This window comes from Oenanthe melanoleuca, chromosome 3 (assembly GCF_029582105.1).
Source record: "Oenanthe melanoleuca isolate GR-GAL-2019-014 chromosome 3, OMel1.0, whole genome shotgun sequence".
NCBI classification, from domain to species: Eukaryota; Metazoa; Chordata; class Aves; order Passeriformes; family Muscicapidae; genus Oenanthe; species Oenanthe melanoleuca.
The window spans coordinates 10,477,878-10,499,967 of record NC_079336.1 but is presented as its reverse complement, the minus strand read 5'-3'; the positions used below and the strand labels follow the sequence as shown (position 1 = coordinate 10,499,967).

Below are 22,090 nucleotides of genomic sequence, written 5' to 3'. Positions count from 1 at the left end.
TCATGAGGGAAAGACTATTGGAAATATTTTAGAATGAAATCTCAGAAAAAGCAATCAAAAACTCATATATTTCATATAAGGTACAAAACAAATTTTTCACAGAAATCAAGGCTCTGATGTTGGAGCATTATGAATAATTAGTTGATTGCAATGGTGTTCATCATACAAATTATTAGAGAAAAGTAAATTTTCTGCAGGCTTTGTAAGATTATTATTTAAAAGGACAAAATTTACCAGACAACAGTCCAGTGAAGAAAATACTCATTCCATTACTGAAAAATCAGTCTTCCTCCTCAAATCACACCTCCTTGTTACTTACTGACACTGGACCAGTAGCAAAATGAAACTATGGCAACAGATTTACTTGTGTATGTGTCTGACACTCAGCATGAACAAGCTGATTGTTCTCTTGAGAAATTAATCACTAAATTCTCTGGAACATATAAATCACTAAATTTTATTGAAATATTGGAAAAGAAGTGGACTTGGAAGAAAATAAACCACAAACAAATTAATTATGACATATCAAAGCCAAATAATGGAGGTAAGGGAGAAGCAAAAATTTTCTTAAGGGCAACTGAGTGTTCAGAGCCTAAGCTTTCTCCAGAAATGTGGACATTCCTCCATGTGGTCTAAAAGAGCCTGAGAGAAAGAACAAGCAAATAAAGGATTTTGTCCCTGTCTTTCCAAGTCTAAAACTAAATGGTAGAGCCTGGAAACTCCTCTGAGCACTTGTGTCTTGTTGAACAACTCAAGTAAGTCACACTTTGTCCTGTCATTTGTGTCCATTTGTAAATGAGGAAAGCAAACTATGGCTTTTTGTAGGCAATGCAATCCAAATGAGGAAAGGGGGCAGAAATGAGACCCTGCCATGTGGTTCAGACCATGTGTCTGCAGGTTTGTTTCTACCCAAGCTGCTGGCATCAGCACTGGGATTTGAATAGAGCCCTACTGTGACTCACAGGGCTGCATCAACAGTGGACCTACCTGTGGGTCTGCAATTGCCCTGGATTTTCATGTTGAAAATGTAGAGAACACCCTTTTGCTTTATTCCAGAATTAACAGAAAACAAATACATACTTTTAATGGAAAAAGTTCAGTGTTAGGTTTCTAGTCACCTGGAGAGTAAAACCCTGCATATCAGTCATTGTTAAGTTAGAGCATCCCCCTGTAAAGGTTTTACCCATTCAAATGCTTTTTTTATTGCTTGAATCTAATTGAATATCCATCTCATTTCAAATAAAATTTAAAAATATCTCTCTCTTCTTTTGTTTAAACCTCTTTTCTGCATTTATTATTTAATTTAGTTGGATAATTTCATTCCTTAATGCCATTACTCTCTATTTTCCTCCATTTCTTTTACAGAGAGAGATTACAGGCCTGCATCTCATATTTGGTAAAGCCAGTAAAGTAATCTGAAATCACTGGATTTATTCCAGTTTTTGCTGTACTGCCACATAAATCAGAACCTAGCCCATTTTTTTCATCCACAGTTTGATGTTTATGTTATCAGCAGTAAATCATGGCTGCTTCTAATTTCAGTATGGTGTTACACAAACACAAAATCACAGAATGGGTCAGGTTGGAAGGACTGCAGTGGGTCATCTGGTCCTGCTCAAGCAGGGTCATCCCAGAGCACATGGCACAGGATTGTGTCCAGATGGTTTCTTGAATATCTTCAGTGAGGGAAACTCCACAACCTCCATGGCAGTCTGTTCCAGTGCTTGGTCACCTGCACAATAAAGAAATTATTCCTTAAACACACATACATGTTAACTCTTATTTTTTGGTCATGGCAGATTGAAAACTTAAAATAGAGCACTAAATTTTGTATGAAGGAGGAAGCTGCTAGTTCAGGGTCAGTTTTGTTGATGAGTAAAGGGAACAACATGGTCCTGAGGTCAGTATGGGCAGTATAACAATATGAAAGTATATATGTCCAATAATCAGTTTTCTCCCACAGTACCTACTGAAAGGATGTCTGCAGTTCTTGAGTCTTAGAACTGTGGAGGTTGGCAGGGACCTCTGAAGACTGTGTAGTGCTCAGCCCCACTTAGTAGGACCAGCTAGAGCAGGGCCACCATGCTTGGCATTGCCCAGCCCCGTTTGGCTGTCCCTGTTTTGGGCACCTTCTGCCCCTGGTACCTCTGCCAGTGTCTGGCAGGCTCTCCTTGCCTGACAGCAAACACCTGGAGGTGGATTGCTTTCACCTGCCACTCCACAGGTTGTTGCAGCCCTTCTTTCTTGTGGCAAAGTGCAGGTGTGGAGCTGCTCTGTGTTTGGATCCAGGGCTTCTGAGAAAGGAGTAGGAAGAGGGCACTGAGCTGAGTGATGCAGTTCTTGTCCTGTGGGAGTTTGGAGGGCTGCAGGTGCCATGGCATCATGAACTAAAGGCCACTGAGGAGGATTGGCTGACAGGAGAGACAGTGAAAGTCCCTTCTAAGCTAACTGAATCCCTTTTCAGAAGGTTTAATCATAGTGTAGGACAGAATCTTAAGAGATGGTATCATGCCAGAGTGCCAGAACCTCCTCTAAAATATCTTTTGCGTGTATTGGGAGAAAAAAGGTCTTTCCTGAATGGTTCTTCCGTTGGTTCTCCTTCCCATGCAAGGTATCATCCTTGTTACATGCAAGCTGACTTAGAAATTGTGTTAACAACTGATGTGAGGAGGTGCTTCACTAATTGCTTAGGGAAAATATAATTTTATAACAATTTGGGATGGAAGGGAGCTTAAAGACCATCTAGTTCCAGCCTCCCTGCCATGGGCAAGGAACCTTCCCTAGAACAGGTTGCCTACAGCCCCATCCAACTTTGCTTTGAACACTTTCAGGGATGGGACCTCCACAACTTGTCTGAGCAACCTGTTCCAGTGCCTCACCACCCTTACTGTAAAATATGTCTTCCTTCTATCCAGGGTAAATCTTCCTTCTTTCAGCTAAAAACCAATTCCCTTTGTCATGCCATTACAGCCCCTAGTAAAGAGTTTCTCTCCATGGGAATGGCCAAATTCCTCTTATTCTCCAAACATGTAGTTCCTCAGATACTTATTTCTGTGGGGCTTTGGGTATGAGGGTGTTGTTTGTTTTGTGTGTGAAAGACAGACTTTAGTCCCAAATTTCTTCTTCTGTGAGATAATAAATGTATTTGAAGGAATGAGGCATCTGTGTGGCTTGATAGCCTTTCTATCTATCCTTCATGCTGGCATTAGTAGAGAAAAGGCAGTATCTGGCACAGCCTGAAGAGAAAGGAACAATGCTGGGAGTTGTCAGGAGTTACAGTTATCAGCACAAGGCTGTAAATTTGATAAACAGTCTGCTTAAAAATCATGTGAAAATTACTCTGCTATTGTAGATTATAGGCATAGGTCTCTGCTTTCCCCAGCATTACTTGTTTGGGGTTTTGTTCCCCCTATGTATGTGTGTACACTGATGTGCCATTTATAGATTTGCATTGTGTCAAAGGTGCAAAGACGCCCACCACTCTTGCTTGCTCAATGCCTGGATTTCACATGTTGTCCCCAGGAGTCAGCACGTTCCTGTGGGAGCCTGTGGGCTGGGAGTGGGCAGAGGGGTGGGGATGAACCACAGTTTTCCTTCCAGCCTAATGAGTGCCTGCCAGCACAGCTGAGCTGGCAAAATGAGTGTTGTCATTTGCTTCTGGCATAGTCCACACGACTCATTCCCACTTCCCAAAGCCAGGGAAGAGCAAGAAAAACATGCACCACACAAGGGAATTCATTTAGTGAAGGCACAGACCTCATGGGGCTCAGAGGTATTGGTTGACTACCAGCTACCTCAGCTCCTGCAGAATTACTGGGAAAGTGGGCATGAGAACATGGGCAGGTGTCAAAGCAGCCAGAGTACATGGGAATAAGTTGGGGTAGCCTAAATCACTGTGGTGCTTGTATCCAAGGTTATGAGGTGAATTTTTCTGCACTCCTGGAATCAATGGGGGGGTGGAGATGGCTTGAGTCACCAGTACCTCTTCTCCAAAGGTTGTCTCGGAGGAGCACTTTTTCTCTCAGGTACCCGTGCGGGAATTTAGTGAAATTAGGCAGCTAGTGTGGATATCAAAAATTGGTGGTATGACTGCCTTATTTATGTGTGGAACACATTTCTCTGTGTTTCACAGAATGACAGAATCACCAAGATTGGAGGGGCCTTCCAAAGATGCTCAAGTCCAAGCCCCTGCTCAAGTGTGGCCAGCTATAGATGATTGCTCAGGGTTGTGTCCAGTTGAGTTTTGAATATCTTCAAGGACAGAGACTCCACAACCTTTCTGGGTAACCTGTTTCAGTGTTGGATCATCTGCTCAGTAAAGAAACGTTCTCTCACATCAAGACAGAATTTCCTGAATTTGAATTTGTGCTCATTGCCTCTTGTCTCACTGGGCACCTCTGAGAGGAGGCTGGCTCTGCTGTCTTTGTTCCCCTTATTGGGTGTATACACCCACACTATAAGACCCCCTGAGCCTTCTCTCCTGCAGGCTGAACAGCCCCAGCCCTCTCAGACTAACTTTGTATAACCAGTGCTCATCACCCTGGTGGCCCTTTGCTGGACTCCAGTGTCTGCCTGGTATGGGGAACCCAGCACTGGGTACAGTGACCTGGGGAATGGGGAGAGGTGTCTCACCAGTGCTGAGCAGAGGGGAAAATCACCTCCCTCAAACTCCTGGCAACACTTTTCCTAGTGCAACTTGTGAAGAGAATGGGTTTATGTAACTATGTCTAAGGAAAGTAAGCAAAACAACATGGAGCTGGGTTATAGGGACATTGTTAAACACTGTTGGTGCTGTCTTCTCAGTGGAATTTGGGTCCTTTTACAGCACAAATAGGAGATCTTTAGCAACAATCTACTCCTCCTTAGGATCAGCCAGAATTCCATTTGTTTGCTCTTGGTCCCATTGAACACTGAGCACATGAAGGGGAATGAGGGGAGGGGAAATAAGAGTGGGAATGGAGCTGTGTAAGCAGCAGTTTGGGGGATCTTTTGAGATCATTAAACAGCAAACAAGATTCCATAGGTCATGTTTTGCTATTCAAATTAATATTTTTATTTCTTAGGTATTTGGTTTAAATTTTGTTTTGTGAAGCTGTGCTCACACTGATAGTTTACTACTGACAAGCCAAATGGGAGAGGCAGACCTGATAAACCTGTGCAGGACTTGCTGAGAATATTCTGGGGAAAAAGCTTTGCCTTTGGCCAGGATGTTTGGGTGAGGATGGAGTAGAGAGCTCTTGAAACAACAGGAGCATGCATGGGACACACGATGGCATTGCAGGAAATGCATCAAACAAACTACACCAGTTCTTACAGCTGGGGGAGCTGCCTGGCATGGGTCTCCTGAGGTCCAGCACAGCAAAGAGCAGGAAGATCTGTCCTCATATCACCCCTGCCTGCTGCTGGCACAGCCTGGGCTGCTTTAGGTTGGGGATTGGCTGTTTAATAAAATTCCATCTTTTAAATCTGACTTTCCTATGGACCTGTAAAAGCAGCAATTAAGATGTTACTTAATGAAATACTGGAGCAGCCTACTAAGTGTTTCTGAAAAGCAATTTTCTCAGGATGGCTGACAGCCTTTTCAAGTGTTTCAGAAAAGTGATAATGTTTTTAAACTCAACCTTTATTGCTCTTGCTACTTGTTGCACAACAGCAGAGTTTTAGTGTTTTTCTTGATCTCTAATTTGGACTGTGTTGCCCTTGCTAGTGTTAATAAGAATTCTCCTGCCAGAGTAATCTCACTGGGAACAGACTTGACGTTGTATTGATGCTATGTGGCACACAGGTACCTGGTTCCCTGTTCATCATGAATCCCTGAATCTCTCCCCCACATGAAGTCCTTTTTTTTTTCTTTTCTTTTCATGATTTTTTGCCAGAGAACACAACTGAATATGAATAGCAGTGCTTGGATTCTCATATTGCTTGGTTGGAAATATGGCACTTAGTAGCAAATTTATAGTTGAAAATTGTAAAATGTAATAAAAAAAATGCTTGCAAAGTGAGCTTTCCTTCTCTTGAAATCTTAGTGATTGTGCAGCTGTTCTCTCCTGTCTTTTGCTAGGGCATATTTGTAGATATTCACAAGGAAAAAGCATGTTTGGGAAACTGTGATTGTAAGTTAATTAAAAATAGTTTTCATTTTAGAAAACTAAATGTGTTGGCAGTAACATACTCATTGCTAATGGGTGATTGTACTTTTTCAATAATAATAAGAGATTCAATGAAGCTCTAGAAGATGTTAGGATATGATTAACTAGATAATCTATGTATTTGAGTTTTATTCCCAAATAAGATGGATTTCCCAGAGACAGAAGTCTGAGTTTATATTTGATAATTATATGAGACTCTTGAGCTTTCTTGCAGATTGTAATTCAATTCCCTAAGAAAAGAGCTTTAAAACATGAAGAAAGAATGAGTGCTTCTAATTCCAGGAAAGCACTGTAACCAGCTTGGTCAGTTTGTTCTCTCTCTCCCTAACAGAGCCCAGCAGATTATGCCCCATGCTGTGCTGGAGCAGCAAATATGAGTGCAGAACCCAGCAGTCACAAATTATACCTTTCTCAAATACTGGTTTTGTTCTGTGGAAAAAATACTTTCTGAGAGTGTTTCTCAAAATGTCAGCTGTGGTTTTCTTTACTAGAGGATATTCTGTTGTGAGGTACATCAGAAATGGCTTAAAGGTGTTTGGCACTTACTGGACAACCTGTGGCAGACAAGCAGCTGCCCAAAATTAGGGACCTGGATCACAGAGGCAAAAAGCTGGTGACTTGTTTCTCTGGTTCTGATGATAGGTTATGTGTGGATATGTGTGTCTTTATTCATGTATTCTTACACACATGCAGACCCACTCTATGCTCTGTAGATGTTCTACAGTGGATTATGTTCACATCACTGAAAACAGCAGAAGCAACTTTGGCAGATGCAGCTGAGATTCACAGTTCTGTTCCACCTCTCTGTAGTGCCAGGTCCCAGCTGTAAATCTGACATGGATAAAGATAAAAAAGCTGCTATAACAGAAAAGTGGTCAGTCAAAACCACCTGATTTTTGTTCATTGAGGATGCTTTTTTCATCTGTAAATATTGTTGAGTTAAGTACTTATGGGGATATGAATTCAGGTGAAGAGTCAAGCAAAAGCACAACTGGCTAAATTAAGAGAGAAAAATAATGCTTTTTGAATCTACCTAGGATATAGTTACTATAACTACTGAGTATCTTTAGGGGTCTTCTGGGTCCTAAGCAAAGCACCTTATGACTGCAAAAGCCAACAGAGTGCAAATAAAATAGAAAAAGAAGAAGCAAACATGCCCCATGAAGAATAAAACAAATTTTAAAAAGTCACTGTTTCTTGTAAAAGCTATCTGAGCTGGAGCTAGACAAATAACTACATTGGTTATTCCATCCCAGTCTCCTTGGGATTTAGATTCAGAATATGCCAAACTGGGTCAACATCATATATGAGAAGATGGGGACTTCAGACATAAGGCTGGGCCAGTTGCTCTAAATACTGTAAATTGCAAACCCATTATTTAGTCAAAATAGCTGATTTCTGGACATCTGTGTGTACAGTATTGCCTGTGGCAACTAACTGAAAGATTTAGCTCTCACATATTTGTGCTGAGTTTACCAAAATGTGTGAACAGGAGATTGGCAGAGCCTCAAAGTAAGTTTGGAGCACAGAATAAGTTTAGACCAGAAAGGGCCATGACCAAAAGGGAGAGATCCATGAGGTCTTGTAGGAACAGACCTGGTGCTGCTGGCACTGTGGCACCAGGGATGTGTTGACCACACACAGACACCAGGAGGAATTATTAACTTTGCACCTGCTCAAGGAATGTTCCCATAAAAGAAGTTATATAAATATATTGATTTGTTGGAACAGAACAACATATATCCTTCAGAAGAGAAAGAAACTTCTGCTTTGGAATAGGGGAAGATGCCAAAAGATGCCAAAATAGATTAAAATCAGGAATGGGTGGTGATATGGACTAGAAATCAATGTGTTCAGTGTGGTGCAGTCATTAGACACAGATGCTATACTGGAGATAAAAATGGAAATGCAAAGCTGGCTCTAGAAAGAAATTATTCATCGCTTTGCAGTTCTCTACAGGACAAGTTAAATGCTGTCTGTCATCTGATTAAAAAGTAACTGAAAGACATCTGTCATGAAAAAACTGTAGGAAAATGGGAAAGAGTTAAAGATGATGTTTTCTCTAAATTCCTCACAAAGGGCATCTTTGGTCAAATTTCAAAGAACCTGAAAGTATCTCAAAGGGCCAGCATGAGCAATACTGAAATTACTGTATTTATCTGTACACACATGCAAATTTTGTATTTCTTCTTTATATTTAATATTTTAAGTGTACACAAAATGTATGTAGCAAATGTAGTGAATATCTTCAGAGTTAATGGTGATGAAATATAAACAGTGATGAAATGTAAACCATATAAGGTTTATTAATTATGCATTAAATATGTAAATCTACATCTATTTATACAAATGTGTAAGTATACATGTACATGTAAAAATGTGTAAGAATTTAATTTATTCTTCCAGTTTGGTTTCATCATTTTTTGAGACCAAGTTTGTGGACTCTTGCATTGCTTCCTCCCAGTGGAATACTTGGTGCTCTATGTTACAAGACTATCTGTCCACAGCCTTGGACATGTGAGGAGTAGCTGCTAATGTAGCTGTCATCTCAGAAGATATTTTCAAGACAAAGATAAAAAAGAATTCTGTGGGCATCCCTGAATCTGTGAAATTTTTTGTTACATTCAAAGAAAAAAATAACTAATCTTTTTCAATCTTACTGTAAAGAAAAGCTGTAAATTGCCTAATTTTAAGGCAAATGAGTAGTCTGTCTCCAGGCCTTAAGATTACTAAATGAAAGAAGAATGTGGCCTTTTTCACTATTTTCAGTCTCCAGTTATCAAGCATAACTTAGGTTCATGTTCACTAGCAAATCTGTGAAGTTGCGTTTGACTGAAAGCAGCAGTGAATGCAAAACAATTGTCCAGGTTTTGTGGCTTATTCCAGTTTAAAATGTTCACATTTGGCTAATTGTATTCATTTATTTCTTCCTAAGGCAAAATGGGGAAACAAAATAGTAAGCTGGCCCCTGAGGTGATGGAGGATCTGGTGAAGAGCACGGAGTTCAATGAACACGAGCTAAAACAGTGGTACAAAGGATTTCTAAAGGACTGTCCGAGTGGTAGACTGAACCTCGAGGAGTTCCAGCAGCTCTACGTGAAAGTAAGTTATTTACTAAGTTATTTGTTAACTTAAAAGTAAGTTATTTGACTGTTTAAAAAGTTGTGAAGTAATGTAAAGCAAACATATGGTACAGTGCTGCTGGTCATTCAGGCTGAGGAATAACTTTGCTTGGAGAAGCAATGGTGAAGATGAGGCAATGAGTGGGAAGTGTTACCATCATCACACCAGTGATTCATGTAACTAAAGTGACCAGAACCAATTTCTAAAGCAAAAGTTTAGAAAAAAGCCTGTGATTTAGTCACAAGAAATAGAATACATTCTCTGTGCTCATGGACGTCATTCGCCTTCAAAGGATGGCCATGGTCCTGTTCAATATAAACCATGTGATTGCTGGGCATACTTATATAAAAGTGGTGAAGTGTCATGACAGTATGACCTGCAGAAAAAGTATGTACTGTGCACAAAGGATTTCTTCCATAAATTTTAGGCATTGCTTTCATTTTTCCCCTGCTGTCACCTTTTTCTCGCTTTATTGAGAAGGGAAAGCAGGCTGATCTGTTAATTTTCTTCTTATTTTTCACAACTTTGTCATGTTCAATGCCAGTCTTTCCCTTACATTTACTATGTATTTATTCTGTAACAAGAAGAACATGGGGGTAGCATAAGAAGTGTATTCATGTTACAAAGATAATTATATTTTAATTCAGAATTGAGTGTTGGCCTAAAGGTCAGAGACTTCAAAGTAATGTTAATTAGGAGAAATACTGAATGGCAGTGATGAACTGTAGGATCAGAACAGCCTGTAAATACAATGTGAGGCTGAGTAAAAATAAAGCAGCCTTTCAAATGTAAGTATTTAATATTGAGAACACTGGCAATTTTTGCAGACAAGTGGGACTGTAGTTTCCCTCAAATGCATGCTACTGTTCTTTCCTAAATTTCTTCAGCATTGAACCAGATCACTCTGCAAAGTATTACCTAGACCTTTTTTGTTTCTAATGAATGGTTCTAGCAAAAAACTTCTAATTCAACTTACATGAATAAGCTTCTGTCTTCATATTTTAATATTTATGGCTGAAGAAGATGTTGCCTCACAATCCTTTTCTTAAGAAACAAATGGGTTTCTAATGAATTATATTTTCAGATGAAAGAATTTGTTCAGTCTCAGATGTTGTGCTTGTTATTGACTGGTAATTTATAAGTTCCATTTTAAATGGTACTCACTGCACATCCAGCAAGAGCAGACATCCAATCATTTCTCAAACATGTTTCTGGCAAAAGTAAACAGTCTTTACAAAATTCTTAATAAATTATGTCAACTTTTCAGAAATCATTGTTTCTTTGTTGAAAATTACAGTAATGGTGGTTTGGTTTTTTGTTTGTTTTTGTTTGTTTGTTTATCTGCTTTATTTTGATGTTTTTTTCTTTGTTTTTGCTTATTTGGTTGGTTGGTTTTGGTTTTTATTGTTGTTGGGGGTTTGTAGGTTCTTTTTTATTTTGTTAGGGTTTTTGGTGGGGTAGCTTTATGGTTTTTGAGGGTTTTTTAATTATTTTGTATATGTGAGAAAAAACATCTGAAAATAGCTCAGAACCCCCAGGACTTCCTTTCTTCAAGCAGGTGTTTGAAGCATTCATAGATATTTCACAAGATACTTTACTCATGAAGACACATCAGAGAGTAAATTCAATATCATGTTTGCAGAGATGGCAGTGCAAAAAAAAACCCCATGAAGAGCACAAGCAGTATTTTGCTCCTGAAATTTGAAGACAGCTTTGTCATCCTTACTAAGCTGCAATATCCAGCTTTTAATTTTATAGCCTCATGTATCTTTAGACATGGACATCAAATATCATTCTCTCCCTTGCTTTGGTAGTTGTGGGGTTTGATTTTGGCTCTGTAATGGCACTGCCATATATTTAGTCCAGTTTATTGTCATCCTATATTTAATATCTATGCAAAGCAAAATACTAATTTTGTGAGGAGAAATATGATTAGCTGTAGTAAATCCAGAGCTTTTCTTCTCTCTGTGTTGCAGAAATACTTGTAAAACAATGTCTCTGAGGAGCTCACAGTCTGGGTGTTGGTCATAGTAGAAACTTCTCCTGGGTAGGACATTCTTTCTACCCCAGATTCTGGCTGCAGATAAATCCCCAGATGTGAAATTTGATCTTTCCAGGAGGAACCACCAGCAGGAGACCCAAATCACTATGATTACATTTATAGCATCTCAGTTCGCTTAAAGTATATTTTAGGGTGAAAATGCATGAAGCATCTATTGATTCGTAATTCCTCTGCATAACTTATAGTTGGGAGGGATGACATTTGTCTGTTGGTCTGAACTGGATTTTATTGAGGAAGATTTCCATAGATCAATATATTTTGAAAAGACATACAAGACTTTCCTCCATTTCCAATTTGCATTGACCTAGGATGACATGGTTTCTTTGTTTGTGAGAGCTGTAGGGTGCATTTTCATTGTGTGTTGACAAAAAGGTATTGGTTGTCTAACTTAGATGCAAAGGAAACTCTTTTTTTTTTTACTCACACACAGTAGAAAATATCCTCATCTTAAACAGACAAAACATTTTATATTTACAATACTTTGAGGTAAATTTCCTGTCTATCTGCACTTCTCTCCCATCAGAATTACAGAGTGAGCATAGAAATCGTTTTGGTTTGCTTTTTCTTTAATGAAACATAACTAGATGTGTCCTGGGATCACACCTGCTGTGTTACTGTATTTAATTCCTGCTAATAAGCTTGGGTTGAGAACTTCCAGAACATGTGGGATGTGGATGTCAGGTCCTCAACATGAGCCCTTCCAACTCTACATATTTGCATCAATTGTACTGTGCTGTTTACTGATGTAGATGAAGACTGTATTGACTAAAGGGGGAATTACTCTAGTTTGGCTTGGAAACATTTGCTATTGAAGTTTCCATTATAAATACAAATCATCCAGTGCTTAAAATAAATAGCAGTTACACCAATGGACTCTACAGAAGATTATTTGCAGCACTTTAGTGGAAGTGTTTATAAAAACATTTAGTCAGGAATACCTCTTTTAAATAAGCAGCTAATAGGCAGAAATACACTTTATACTGTTGCATATTTAACATTTTCTGCAATATAATAGGTTAATTGAAAATACTGTCTATTTTTGGGTAAATAGATTCTTCTTGGGATACAAAATCTGTGACAAACTTTTAGGGCTTATGTTTCCCTGCATGGCACTGAATGAAGTGAATGCTTCTGCAGTTTTTAAAATAGTTTACTAAAGAGTTGGCCATAAACTGCAAGCCCAGAGCCACAAAGAGTCCTAATACTGAAGCATTGAGTCAGCTGTCCTGACAGTCTGCACTGAACATGGGAGGGGGAGAAATCTCTGGATAGAATTCTGAATTTCTTTACAAGCTAATGTTTTGTAAAGAAATGTGCCACAAGGTATTGCTCAGGATTGGAGCTGGTGCTAAATTCTAAGTTTCTTCAGGATATGGGAGTTGCATCTTCCTATTGCAGAGAACTATATAGAACAGTAGAAAAAGCAAAATCAACTGACTGGAGTCCTTTTGCTTTCTCTTTTAAGTGACAAAAACAATGTAATTGTCTTACCTTTATCAGAGTGGTTTCTGCACTCCTTAAGCTGTAGAAAACTGCTCCTGAAGCAGAGGGTGACAAAGACGATGAAGGGGTTGGAGCATCTCTGTTATAAAGAAAAGCTGAGCGGGCTGGGGCTGTCCAGCTTTGAGAAGAAATAACTGAGAGGGGATTTCATCAAAATTTCACAATTAACCTCTTTCTCTGTAGGAAATAGTATCAGACAAGCTGGAACCTAGAATTTCCTTCTTCAAAGAGAATACTCTAACTGTTAAGCTTAATCCTTACTGGCTGTCTTAATTTTCCTTTTTCTCTCCTAAAAAGTCCTTGATTCTTTTATCTTGCATAAAACTTCATTAGCATTGGAGGCAGAGGGCTAAGAAATTAATATACAAAATTGTCATTACAATAAAAGATACCAATAAAAAACTCTTGACTGTTCCTATCAGTCTTTAGGGTTTCTTGCAGTCTAGAGGGCCAAATACATTTTCCTTCAGATCTTTTGAATTCGTAGATGAATATGCCCTAGAGTGTGTAAGTGTGCATAATCACTGCTAATATTCACAGGAATTATGCATGTTTATTAAGTGGAAAATAGGCTTCTATATTGTGATACTTCTTGGAACTGGGTCACTGAACATGAGAAGCATATCTCTGTTTTAATAGAAGCAAGCACCAATGGTCCTTTAACTGAAAGAGTAGAGTTAGGAATGATCATGATATAATGCTAGCATTAAATAAAGTAACTTACTTAATGAATTTATTGCACCTATATTGTTTAGGTATGTTTTAGAGTTTTATAGATAACTTTTAAATGAAGGAAAAATAAAAAAGAAAAAAGAATGCTATTTCATTGATACAATCAAATGGTTTGTCATATCTTTTGCTTCTATCTCATATTTCTGGCCTTAAAGGGAATTGATTTCTAGTCCTTCATTCTAATATGCGTAGAACAAAAGAACCTCAAAAATCTATTGAAATTTAAGTGGGTGTATTTGCAGCCTCTTTCAAGACAGACTAGCATCTTTCTAAAGATGGCACATAGCTCCTCAAAATATGAGGTTAGAGCTGGATTTCAGGCTTTCAGTGGCTGTAAAAAAGTAGAATTCCAGAATGGCACAGCTGTGTTTACAGATGTCCCAAACATAGATGCAATTGTACTGGCAGAAACTGGTGTTTCCTGAGATCATCTCTTAACTGATAGAGCTGTGCTGGTTTTATGAGTGTGCTTTGGTCACTTAAAGTATTCTTATAACAGGAATACTTTCAAGGTATATTATACCAATGTGAAGTATATTATGCCAAATATAATTGATATGTTTAGCATATTATACCAATCCTGCATTGCTGTAGAACTGCAGCATGTCTTGAAATAATATAGGTTATAAAAAATACTGATTTATCTACCCACACAATGATTTTAGCCTTGTTGCTACCTTCTAGAAAATCACATCTGGTGTGCCAGCAGTATTCCTGGATATTATGATAGGATATTTGCTTGCATGAATCACCTAAATTTAACTGCAAGACAGAAAACATCATATGTATTTTTTTGTAAAGATGACTCAAAAAATCTTTAAACCTATTTATATTACTGCTGTATTATTGAATTTTTCAAACTGATATGGAATAAAAAAAAACTAATACTGTTGTTTTAGAAATTTTTAATGCAAACCAGTAGAGCAACAAATAGCACTGGTTTGGGGACATCACAATATGGCTCTATAAGGAGCAGTGCATATCTAGATAGGCAGATAGAGTCTGGAAGAAATGACAGTAACATTATTGGCCTCAGTAGAGGTTTTGCTTGTGGGGGGTTGTAAAACAGTTGATAAGGTAGAGTTTCTTAATGTGTTCCTAAAGCACAAATCTGCACATCTGAGACAATCACTGTAAATCATTAGAAAGAAATTCTCTTTTTCACCAGAGGTTCAGTGAAGTTGCTATGAAAAGAAAATTATTATAGCAGAATCTAAATGGCAGTGTGCTGAAAAGCAACTGTGCTTGTGGCCCAGCACTGTCACTGGGGAGTGCTTTCCAGGATGAGCAATGTGCTGGGTGCTCCAAAGCTGTATGAAAACTGGGTTGTGATAACTTTAAAACCAAAAGTGATTGCAGTTGCTTTTCAAACAGGACTTGGCTAAAAAAAGAGACATGGTCATGTTGCCTGGATGTTTTCCATACAAAACTGCTTTTGCCATTATTCTTTTTCATCTCCTTATAGACATGAATAGGCAGGTGGTGTGCCAAAATGCAGGTCTACTCCTAAACCACATAAAAGCTTGTTATATATTTCAAACAGAAGCTGGGATTGTGCTCCATGAATTTTAAAACAAAGGGCCAGAATACTTCTTACTTCTAAAACCAAAATCAAGCAAACCCTGAAGGCAGTGTTAACTTTGAAGCTGACTGAGCAATTCAGGGAAGGGGAGGATACTGGTAACGTGCCTTTCTGTCTCTGTCCTTATCCCAGGAAAAATAATGTCTGGAATTAATATGATTTTGTGAGACAGATTTTAAAATCTATCTTTAGTAAACAGAGCTTTAAGATAAAGATCAGCAACCATATTGAAAAAGAAAATACAGTAAATAAACATGGATTCTCCTTTAAGCTGCAAAGCAAATTGAAAACAGTAATTTCCAGAAGAGGACCAGCCTGCTGGGTAGCAAACAGTTCTGAAAACATGGCTGTAAATCACAACACTGGACTCTAAGAGCCTTTAACAATGTGGAATGGAGTCAGTTTAGATTGAAACACTAATCTCAGTGAAGCTAATGGGAATTTTCATTCCTGATCCTTACTTAAGAGCTTAGGACTGTACTGAGCTCCCGAAATTGTTTATCTTTGTGAGACCCAAGTGCTGTGAAGTCTGGTGCAAGCTCCATTAACCATTAGTGTCCAGTCCTACAAGCTGGATTAAGAGTCCAGAGAGCTCTTCTCATCACATGTGACGATATGCACATTGGGAGCTGTCATTTAAAGGAAGCAATGGTTTAAAAACTAAGTCTACAGGGAAGGAGTGAAAATATGAGTCCTAGAGCTGGCAAAAAAATTTGAAAGGCAAAGAAGGACTAGTCCTTTTCTCCTCCTTGCACTATTATGGCCAGTGGCTAATTTAAAGGCTAAAATTTTTTTTTTTTTTTTTTTTGGAGCATATAATGGCCCATATCCTCTAGACAATCTCCTCTGGAGACTCAAAATCTGGGAAATGAGGAAGTCAGACAATTTTAAGAGATGAAATCTAAACAACTGAATCTTAATTGCTCTAAATAGCAGCTTGTGGAGTATCCAGGCTAGTGGAATGAATCTTCTTAATGCTTGAACAAATCAGTAGCATATGCTAACACTGTCTGGAAGAGGCAGGAATCATGGTCACATGAATCCCAAAAGCAGTCCAACTGTCCAAAGGCATCTTCAAGGCTTACAGAGTCAGCATATATGTGGAAGTGCAAAGATTTAGTCCAAACCTCTGATTATTACCAAGTATTGAATGTATCTCTAATTCTGTGGCTATATGTGGTTCTTGGAGGCATTTAAAACTGACTTCCAATGCATTGAAGAGAGTAAATCCAGACAGGACAAGATGATCCAGCTTGGAATACTTAAAAATATCACCATTTACATGCATGCCCCAGTTTCCACAGTAGTCTGATAAAAGAATGCAGACTGGGTAAATTTTCCAACAGTAACATGCAAATTACTTTCACTTCATCTTTTATTTTGGAGGAAGTTCACCAGTTCCCAAAACTGTCATGCATTTTTATAAGAGACCTTCTTCCTCTGCAGCTCACCTTTGATCTATGTTTTATTCTTCTGAGAAATCAAAACAATGAATTTGGGATACTGTGATTATTTCTGAAGCAAAATACTGAATTCATTAATAAGGTTATCTGAAGGCTAATAAAGGAATACTGCAGCTTGGATGGAGAAAGCCGTTGGTAACATAAAGAACAAAAGAGCACAAAGAAAAAAAAACAGTGAACTGTCATCACCACATCCCACAGCTGTTATCATGTTTAGATCTACTATTTGCTGTAGCAATGCTTATTTTACCACTGTTACATAGTCCTACCAGCAGCTATCAAGACTGATCAGTGTTTTACAACCTTTTCATAACCTGTTGCAAAAGTCAAGTGTTTCAGACTTGTCATCCTGAAACTTCTGCTGCCTGCCTTCCTTCATCCCTCCTCAGTGCTTTCCTTCTCATCACAAGGAAGGGTATTCAGAAAACCAGTGAAAATCCTTGAGGATGTGCAGGAGAGAAAGAAAGAGGTAATATTGACTACTTCTTTCAGAGATCTTCCCTTCTCTTGCAATCAAATAAAATAGTCATGAATGAAGCAGAAAAAGTCTCTGTATTATGTATGAACAGTTGAAATACTAAAAGGTTAAACCATTTGCTTGGTGTCTTTAGTAAAGTCAGGGTTGAAATTACTTCATGGATCAAAATATAAAGGCCCTTTACTTCATTTCTTTGGAATGAGGGCTTGTTTTTTTCCTACAGAATGGCATGACAGTGCCTTCCTGGAGCTGTACATGCACATAACAGTATGGCAATTCTGGCCAGATGTTAATCAAATACCTAGTTTAGATCTGGTTTCTGTGCCTTGTAGTTAAATTGTGGCCATGGAAACCTTTATTTTAGGTCTTCAGTAACCTGGATTTTGAAATGCAGATCATCCTTTTTAGGATGATACTACCCTTATTCTGAAGGCTAGTAAGCGTGTGTTTTTGTTATTTGAGACAAAGTAAACTAGGGTCTTTCCAAGGACGACTTCTTGTTACATTTCTTGAACTATAAACATTGATTTTTGTTTAATATATATAGATATATATAAAGCTGCTTAGTTTTACAGGGTTCCTGAAGGAAGCGTTAAACCAGGGCATTTCATTTCAGCACTGGAATGATTACTGTGATTTAAAGTTAGGTTTTTTTAAACATTGAAGTGCTTTCCTCCAGTATTACTGTCCTTTCAGTATCTCACTTCCACACAAGGCCTGGAGCTGAAAAACAGCATTCTTATTTCATAAGGTATGGACAGAAACTTGGGGCTCTGAACTGCATCCCTTCACCTCTCTGTGCCATCTCTCACTCCATGCCTTACCTTCTCCTCCCACTCTCCTCCCAGGAAACTCATCAGTCCTGCAGCAAGTTAATTTACCATACTAATATGCACTTGATGGAGTGAGTCACTGTAGCTGGGTGTGAATATCTCAAAAATTAAAGGGAACTCATTAGAGTTAACCGTGGTGCTCACAGCCAGGCATTGCCTGTGTCAGCCTGCCCCATCTGCTTGTGGAGTGCTGAGAAGGCAAATCCCTGTTACCTCTGCAACCTGTGCTGCTGTGGGAAGCTGTAGCTATGCAGCCAATGGAACAAGAAGTGCTTTTTCAGGGTGCTGTGGAATGGAAAAGCATTTGGGGGCTTGGTTAGCTATCAAGTCAAATACTGTTTTTATTATCATGTAGACATTAGTTGACATTCCAGTCATATTTCTGCTACTTTTAGTCTGAACACTTCCAGTACCTTGGGATATCAACTTCCTTTTTCTTCAATGAAAGCAAATTTCCATCTTTTCATGTTTAATTAAGGCTCATAGGAATAGACTATTTGCACAGAAAAACCAAATGATTGCCGAATTGAGATGACTTACTGTTACCTGGAATGAGAATTAGGTAACTATCTTAATTTTATATTCAATCACAAACAAAGCAAAATGAGAAAACCATATGGTTTGGAAGATAAAGTGATCAACAGAAGGAAAATTAGACAGGAGGCAATTTTGCCATTTTACTAACATACTTCTGAAACATTCTCAGAAAAATGTGGTGTGAAATCCAGTAGGTTAAGATGTGAAGGTTGGCTCTCTGATTGCATGAATAGCCCAGAATTGAACATGCAGCTCCAAATAAAATCTCCCTGTAGTCCAGAGAAAGAGCAGTATATACAAAAGTGTAAATCAATTCTGCAGATCACCTCAAAGTGAATATCAATTGGGGATTATTTCCACGTTAACAAAAAAGGGAATTAATTGAAATAAAAGTGTATGTGACCCTTGTCAGCAGCTTTCCGAAGAAGTATATTCAATTATGAAGTTATTTCTAGGTGCCTCTAGGTCCCCTTTCATTTGGTAGGATGTACCCTAGGATTGCTGTTATCCCTTACTAGGAGATTACACACCTCTAAGCATTCTTATGGCTCTACAGCTTTCTTTGACAGATATCCTCAAGTTTGCTCCTCCCTGTCAAACCCATCAGGATAGGAGATGGATGAAGCCCTATTCCAAAATACATGGATTTTTGCAGTGTGGTTCCTGTTCCTGGTGCCAATACCAGATACACAGAGATTGATCAAATGGAACAGTCCTGGAATTTGCTTTTGTGTTCACAGGCTCCAGCTTCTACTGCTAATGTCCATGTTGGCTGTACCTGTGTCCCTCTTATAAATACCTTTTTGGTTCTGAAAAACTTTAATTGTTTATTACTGTAGCAATTACTGTGCCCAAATTTTATTTGTGGGTGAGATAATTTTAGCTGAAAATATTTAAGTGAAATGATGGAGTTGTTTAAGAATGGATCAGCTAAAACAAGACATTGTGTTGTGAAAGCTTCACAGGACATCAGAGGTATGCAGATGGATTTAGGGGATGTACTTCCTCCTAGCATGGATCTGTTTTCACCAGCATAAACTCCAGCCAGCTGCTTTTTATCCAGCTGCTAAATGCTGGTCTCTGGAAGGTGATGTTCTTTGGATGTGGTCCTGGTGAAAAGCAGATGTCCTTAGCTTCCTTCTGAGCCTTTTTATCCACACCACATGCCTGAGACCCGGCAGGAAAAGATGGATTGTGAAATCACTGCTTCCCATCCACCTTCTGCTTCCCACTTCCCCTCTCACCCACACCTTGGCATGTCAGGTGCTGTCCCCTGTGCTCAACTAACAATGCTAATTTCATTCAGGAGGAAAACACATCTCCTTTCCTCAGGGTCCAATTTCTACATTTCTGTGCAAAGCATCTTCAGCACATTGAGTCTTACATTACATGTGGGTTGGTACACTCAGTACAAACATTATATACTTACATTAAAATTCTTGATTAGGACAAGTGATTTAGGTGGCAGTCACTTCTGAGCTCACAGCTGCTTAGTGATGACCAAATCCCACAGTTTTCTTGGAGGAATGCAGTTGTAATTTATCTAGAGCCACAGAAGAATACAGCTGAGCATCATTAGTTTTCATCTCATACACAATTGATTTCATCTCTTCTGCTGCACATTTGTACAGAACAAGGGATGTCTTAACACTCTATTTATTACTCTTAGAAGTAAAACTTCCTGATATTTTATATTTAAATATTTTATATATTTATTTATTTTTAAATATAATTTCCATACAAGACGTTTGTTAGGTTGATTGTGGTTTTTTTAAAACAAAGTAACATTTCAGATAACACCTAGACTGAGAAAGGTGCACTTTCTGCATTTTATATTGTGGTTCTTAAAAGCTCAGCAAGAAAACTTGGTTAAAATCTAGAACATGATGCTGAAAATTGCAGTTTATAATAGTAATAATTGTATTTATTGTAAAGGTGCTATATAAGTCCTGGCTTGAAGAAGCAATTATTTATCTGTTGATTAGTTCTTGCCACAATTAAATACAGTATATGACAAGGAAAACCCAACAAATTAGTGTCCTTGTGTTAGAATTGCTTACTCAGTGCCACAAATTAGCCCCTGTGGTGTATTAGTTTATCCACTCATTTATTTTTAAGATTCTTTTCCCCAGGAGCTTTTCTGTATAGCAGGAAAATGGTGTTTAATGGACCTGAGGTTATTTTCACAGAGACATGAATTCTGGGGTTATTCTAATGTACAGCCAAGAATTGTAGGAATAAGGATATTTTTGCTTCCTGTATCTACTGCCCTAGGGTATCTTTGAAACATGAAAAATCATGAGAAAGAGCACATGCTCTGAAACAACCTGAAAGGATTTTCATTCTCAAAATGTTGGGTTTCTCATGCAGAAAATCACCAGCAGGTCCACAGCAATAAAACTGAGTAAAAAAATAACTGCTAACAAAAGGTAAATGCTGGTCTTTGTACCCAGCAGTTTCTTTTAAAGTGATGTACCTCTTTGTTACTTCTCTGAAAGAATAATGACACTTTGCCAAAGAAATGAAATCTGTTTCCAAAGAATGAATTGAACACATTCAGTGTAAAAATTACATTGACTTGTAGCCAAATTCATTAAAGATACAAGATTCAAAATTATTAATTTGGCACACAAGCTTCTAATAATTCTATAGAAGTGGACTATCTGTGGGAAATTAGCTCTTGAGCTCTATCCAGAAGGCAATTGTCAGTGAGAAAAAAAAAGAAAACTGTATTCTGGCTGTCCAAGGCTGGAATTTTTTTCGGCACAAGCACAATAAATAGTTTTTGCTAGAAATAAAGAGACTGCCAAATCAACCTAGCTGAATAAAAAGTATGTTGTGCTTTACACATGGGAAAAGTTCTCCAGAACAGTTAATCCCTACGAAAACATTATCCCTGGATTATCACCAGTAGTACTTGCCTTCAGGCAGCTTTCAGTTATTTGTTTCCATTTTCTATACATGTACCCAGTGTTTTTATTTCCACGTGACTGCTCATCTCAATCATTTCTTTGCTCTTGTCTATTCTGGGCTCATGCATGTGCGTCTTACATGTTGCCAGAGTACTTTGGGCTATATTTACATTTCCAGATTCATAGAAATATTGTTCTACATATAATGCTGTGAAAGGCAGTGATCCTAAAAGGATCACTGATTTCTGTGGGGTGGCCCCTGTCACTGCAAAGTACATCAGTGGATTACAATACTTTGTGTCTTTTCTCCTTCCCTTTTGTGTAGACAGGATATAAAAATCCTGTGGTGGTCAGTCTGTGTGTGTGGTGTGAGTGAGTTCACATAGCTCCCTGGCTGAGGAAGCCTCACACAGGATTTATTGCCAGCACGTTGGTGCAATAAATGGTGCAGCTGGGTCAAGGGACAGCTGAAGTCATGTTGCTATGCAGATAGGATGTCTTGGAGCCAAAAGAAAAACAAAGGGAGAAAGAAACTCTTTACAAGAAATGCAGTCCCTAGTTACTGTGTAGATCACTCACTGTATAACCAAGGGGAGTGGGAACAGTGCATGTCACATCTACAGTGGAGTGGAGGCATTACAATGCAGGGTAAGAGTTTGACCAAAATGAAATATAATCCATTATGGATGTGCTTTTTTAAATTACCAGAACTCATT

General features: G+C 38.4%; 1 protein-coding gene across 2 annotated transcripts in view; it reads left to right on the top strand.

Annotated features, from left to right (window-relative positions):
• The window catches only part of VSNL1 (visinin like 1), an 83,642-nt gene that overhangs the window by 29,900 nt on the left and 31,652 nt on the right, over window positions 1–22,090 (top strand). For both annotated transcript variants that reach the window (XM_056486733.1, XM_056486734.1), the window contains exon 2: window positions 9,085–9,251. In XM_056486733.1, the coding sequence (XP_056342708.1) occupies window positions 9,090–9,251 (162 nt within the window). In that variant the 5' untranslated portion in view covers window positions 9,085–9,089. The remainder of the gene's footprint in view (window positions 1–9,084; window positions 9,252–22,090) is intronic.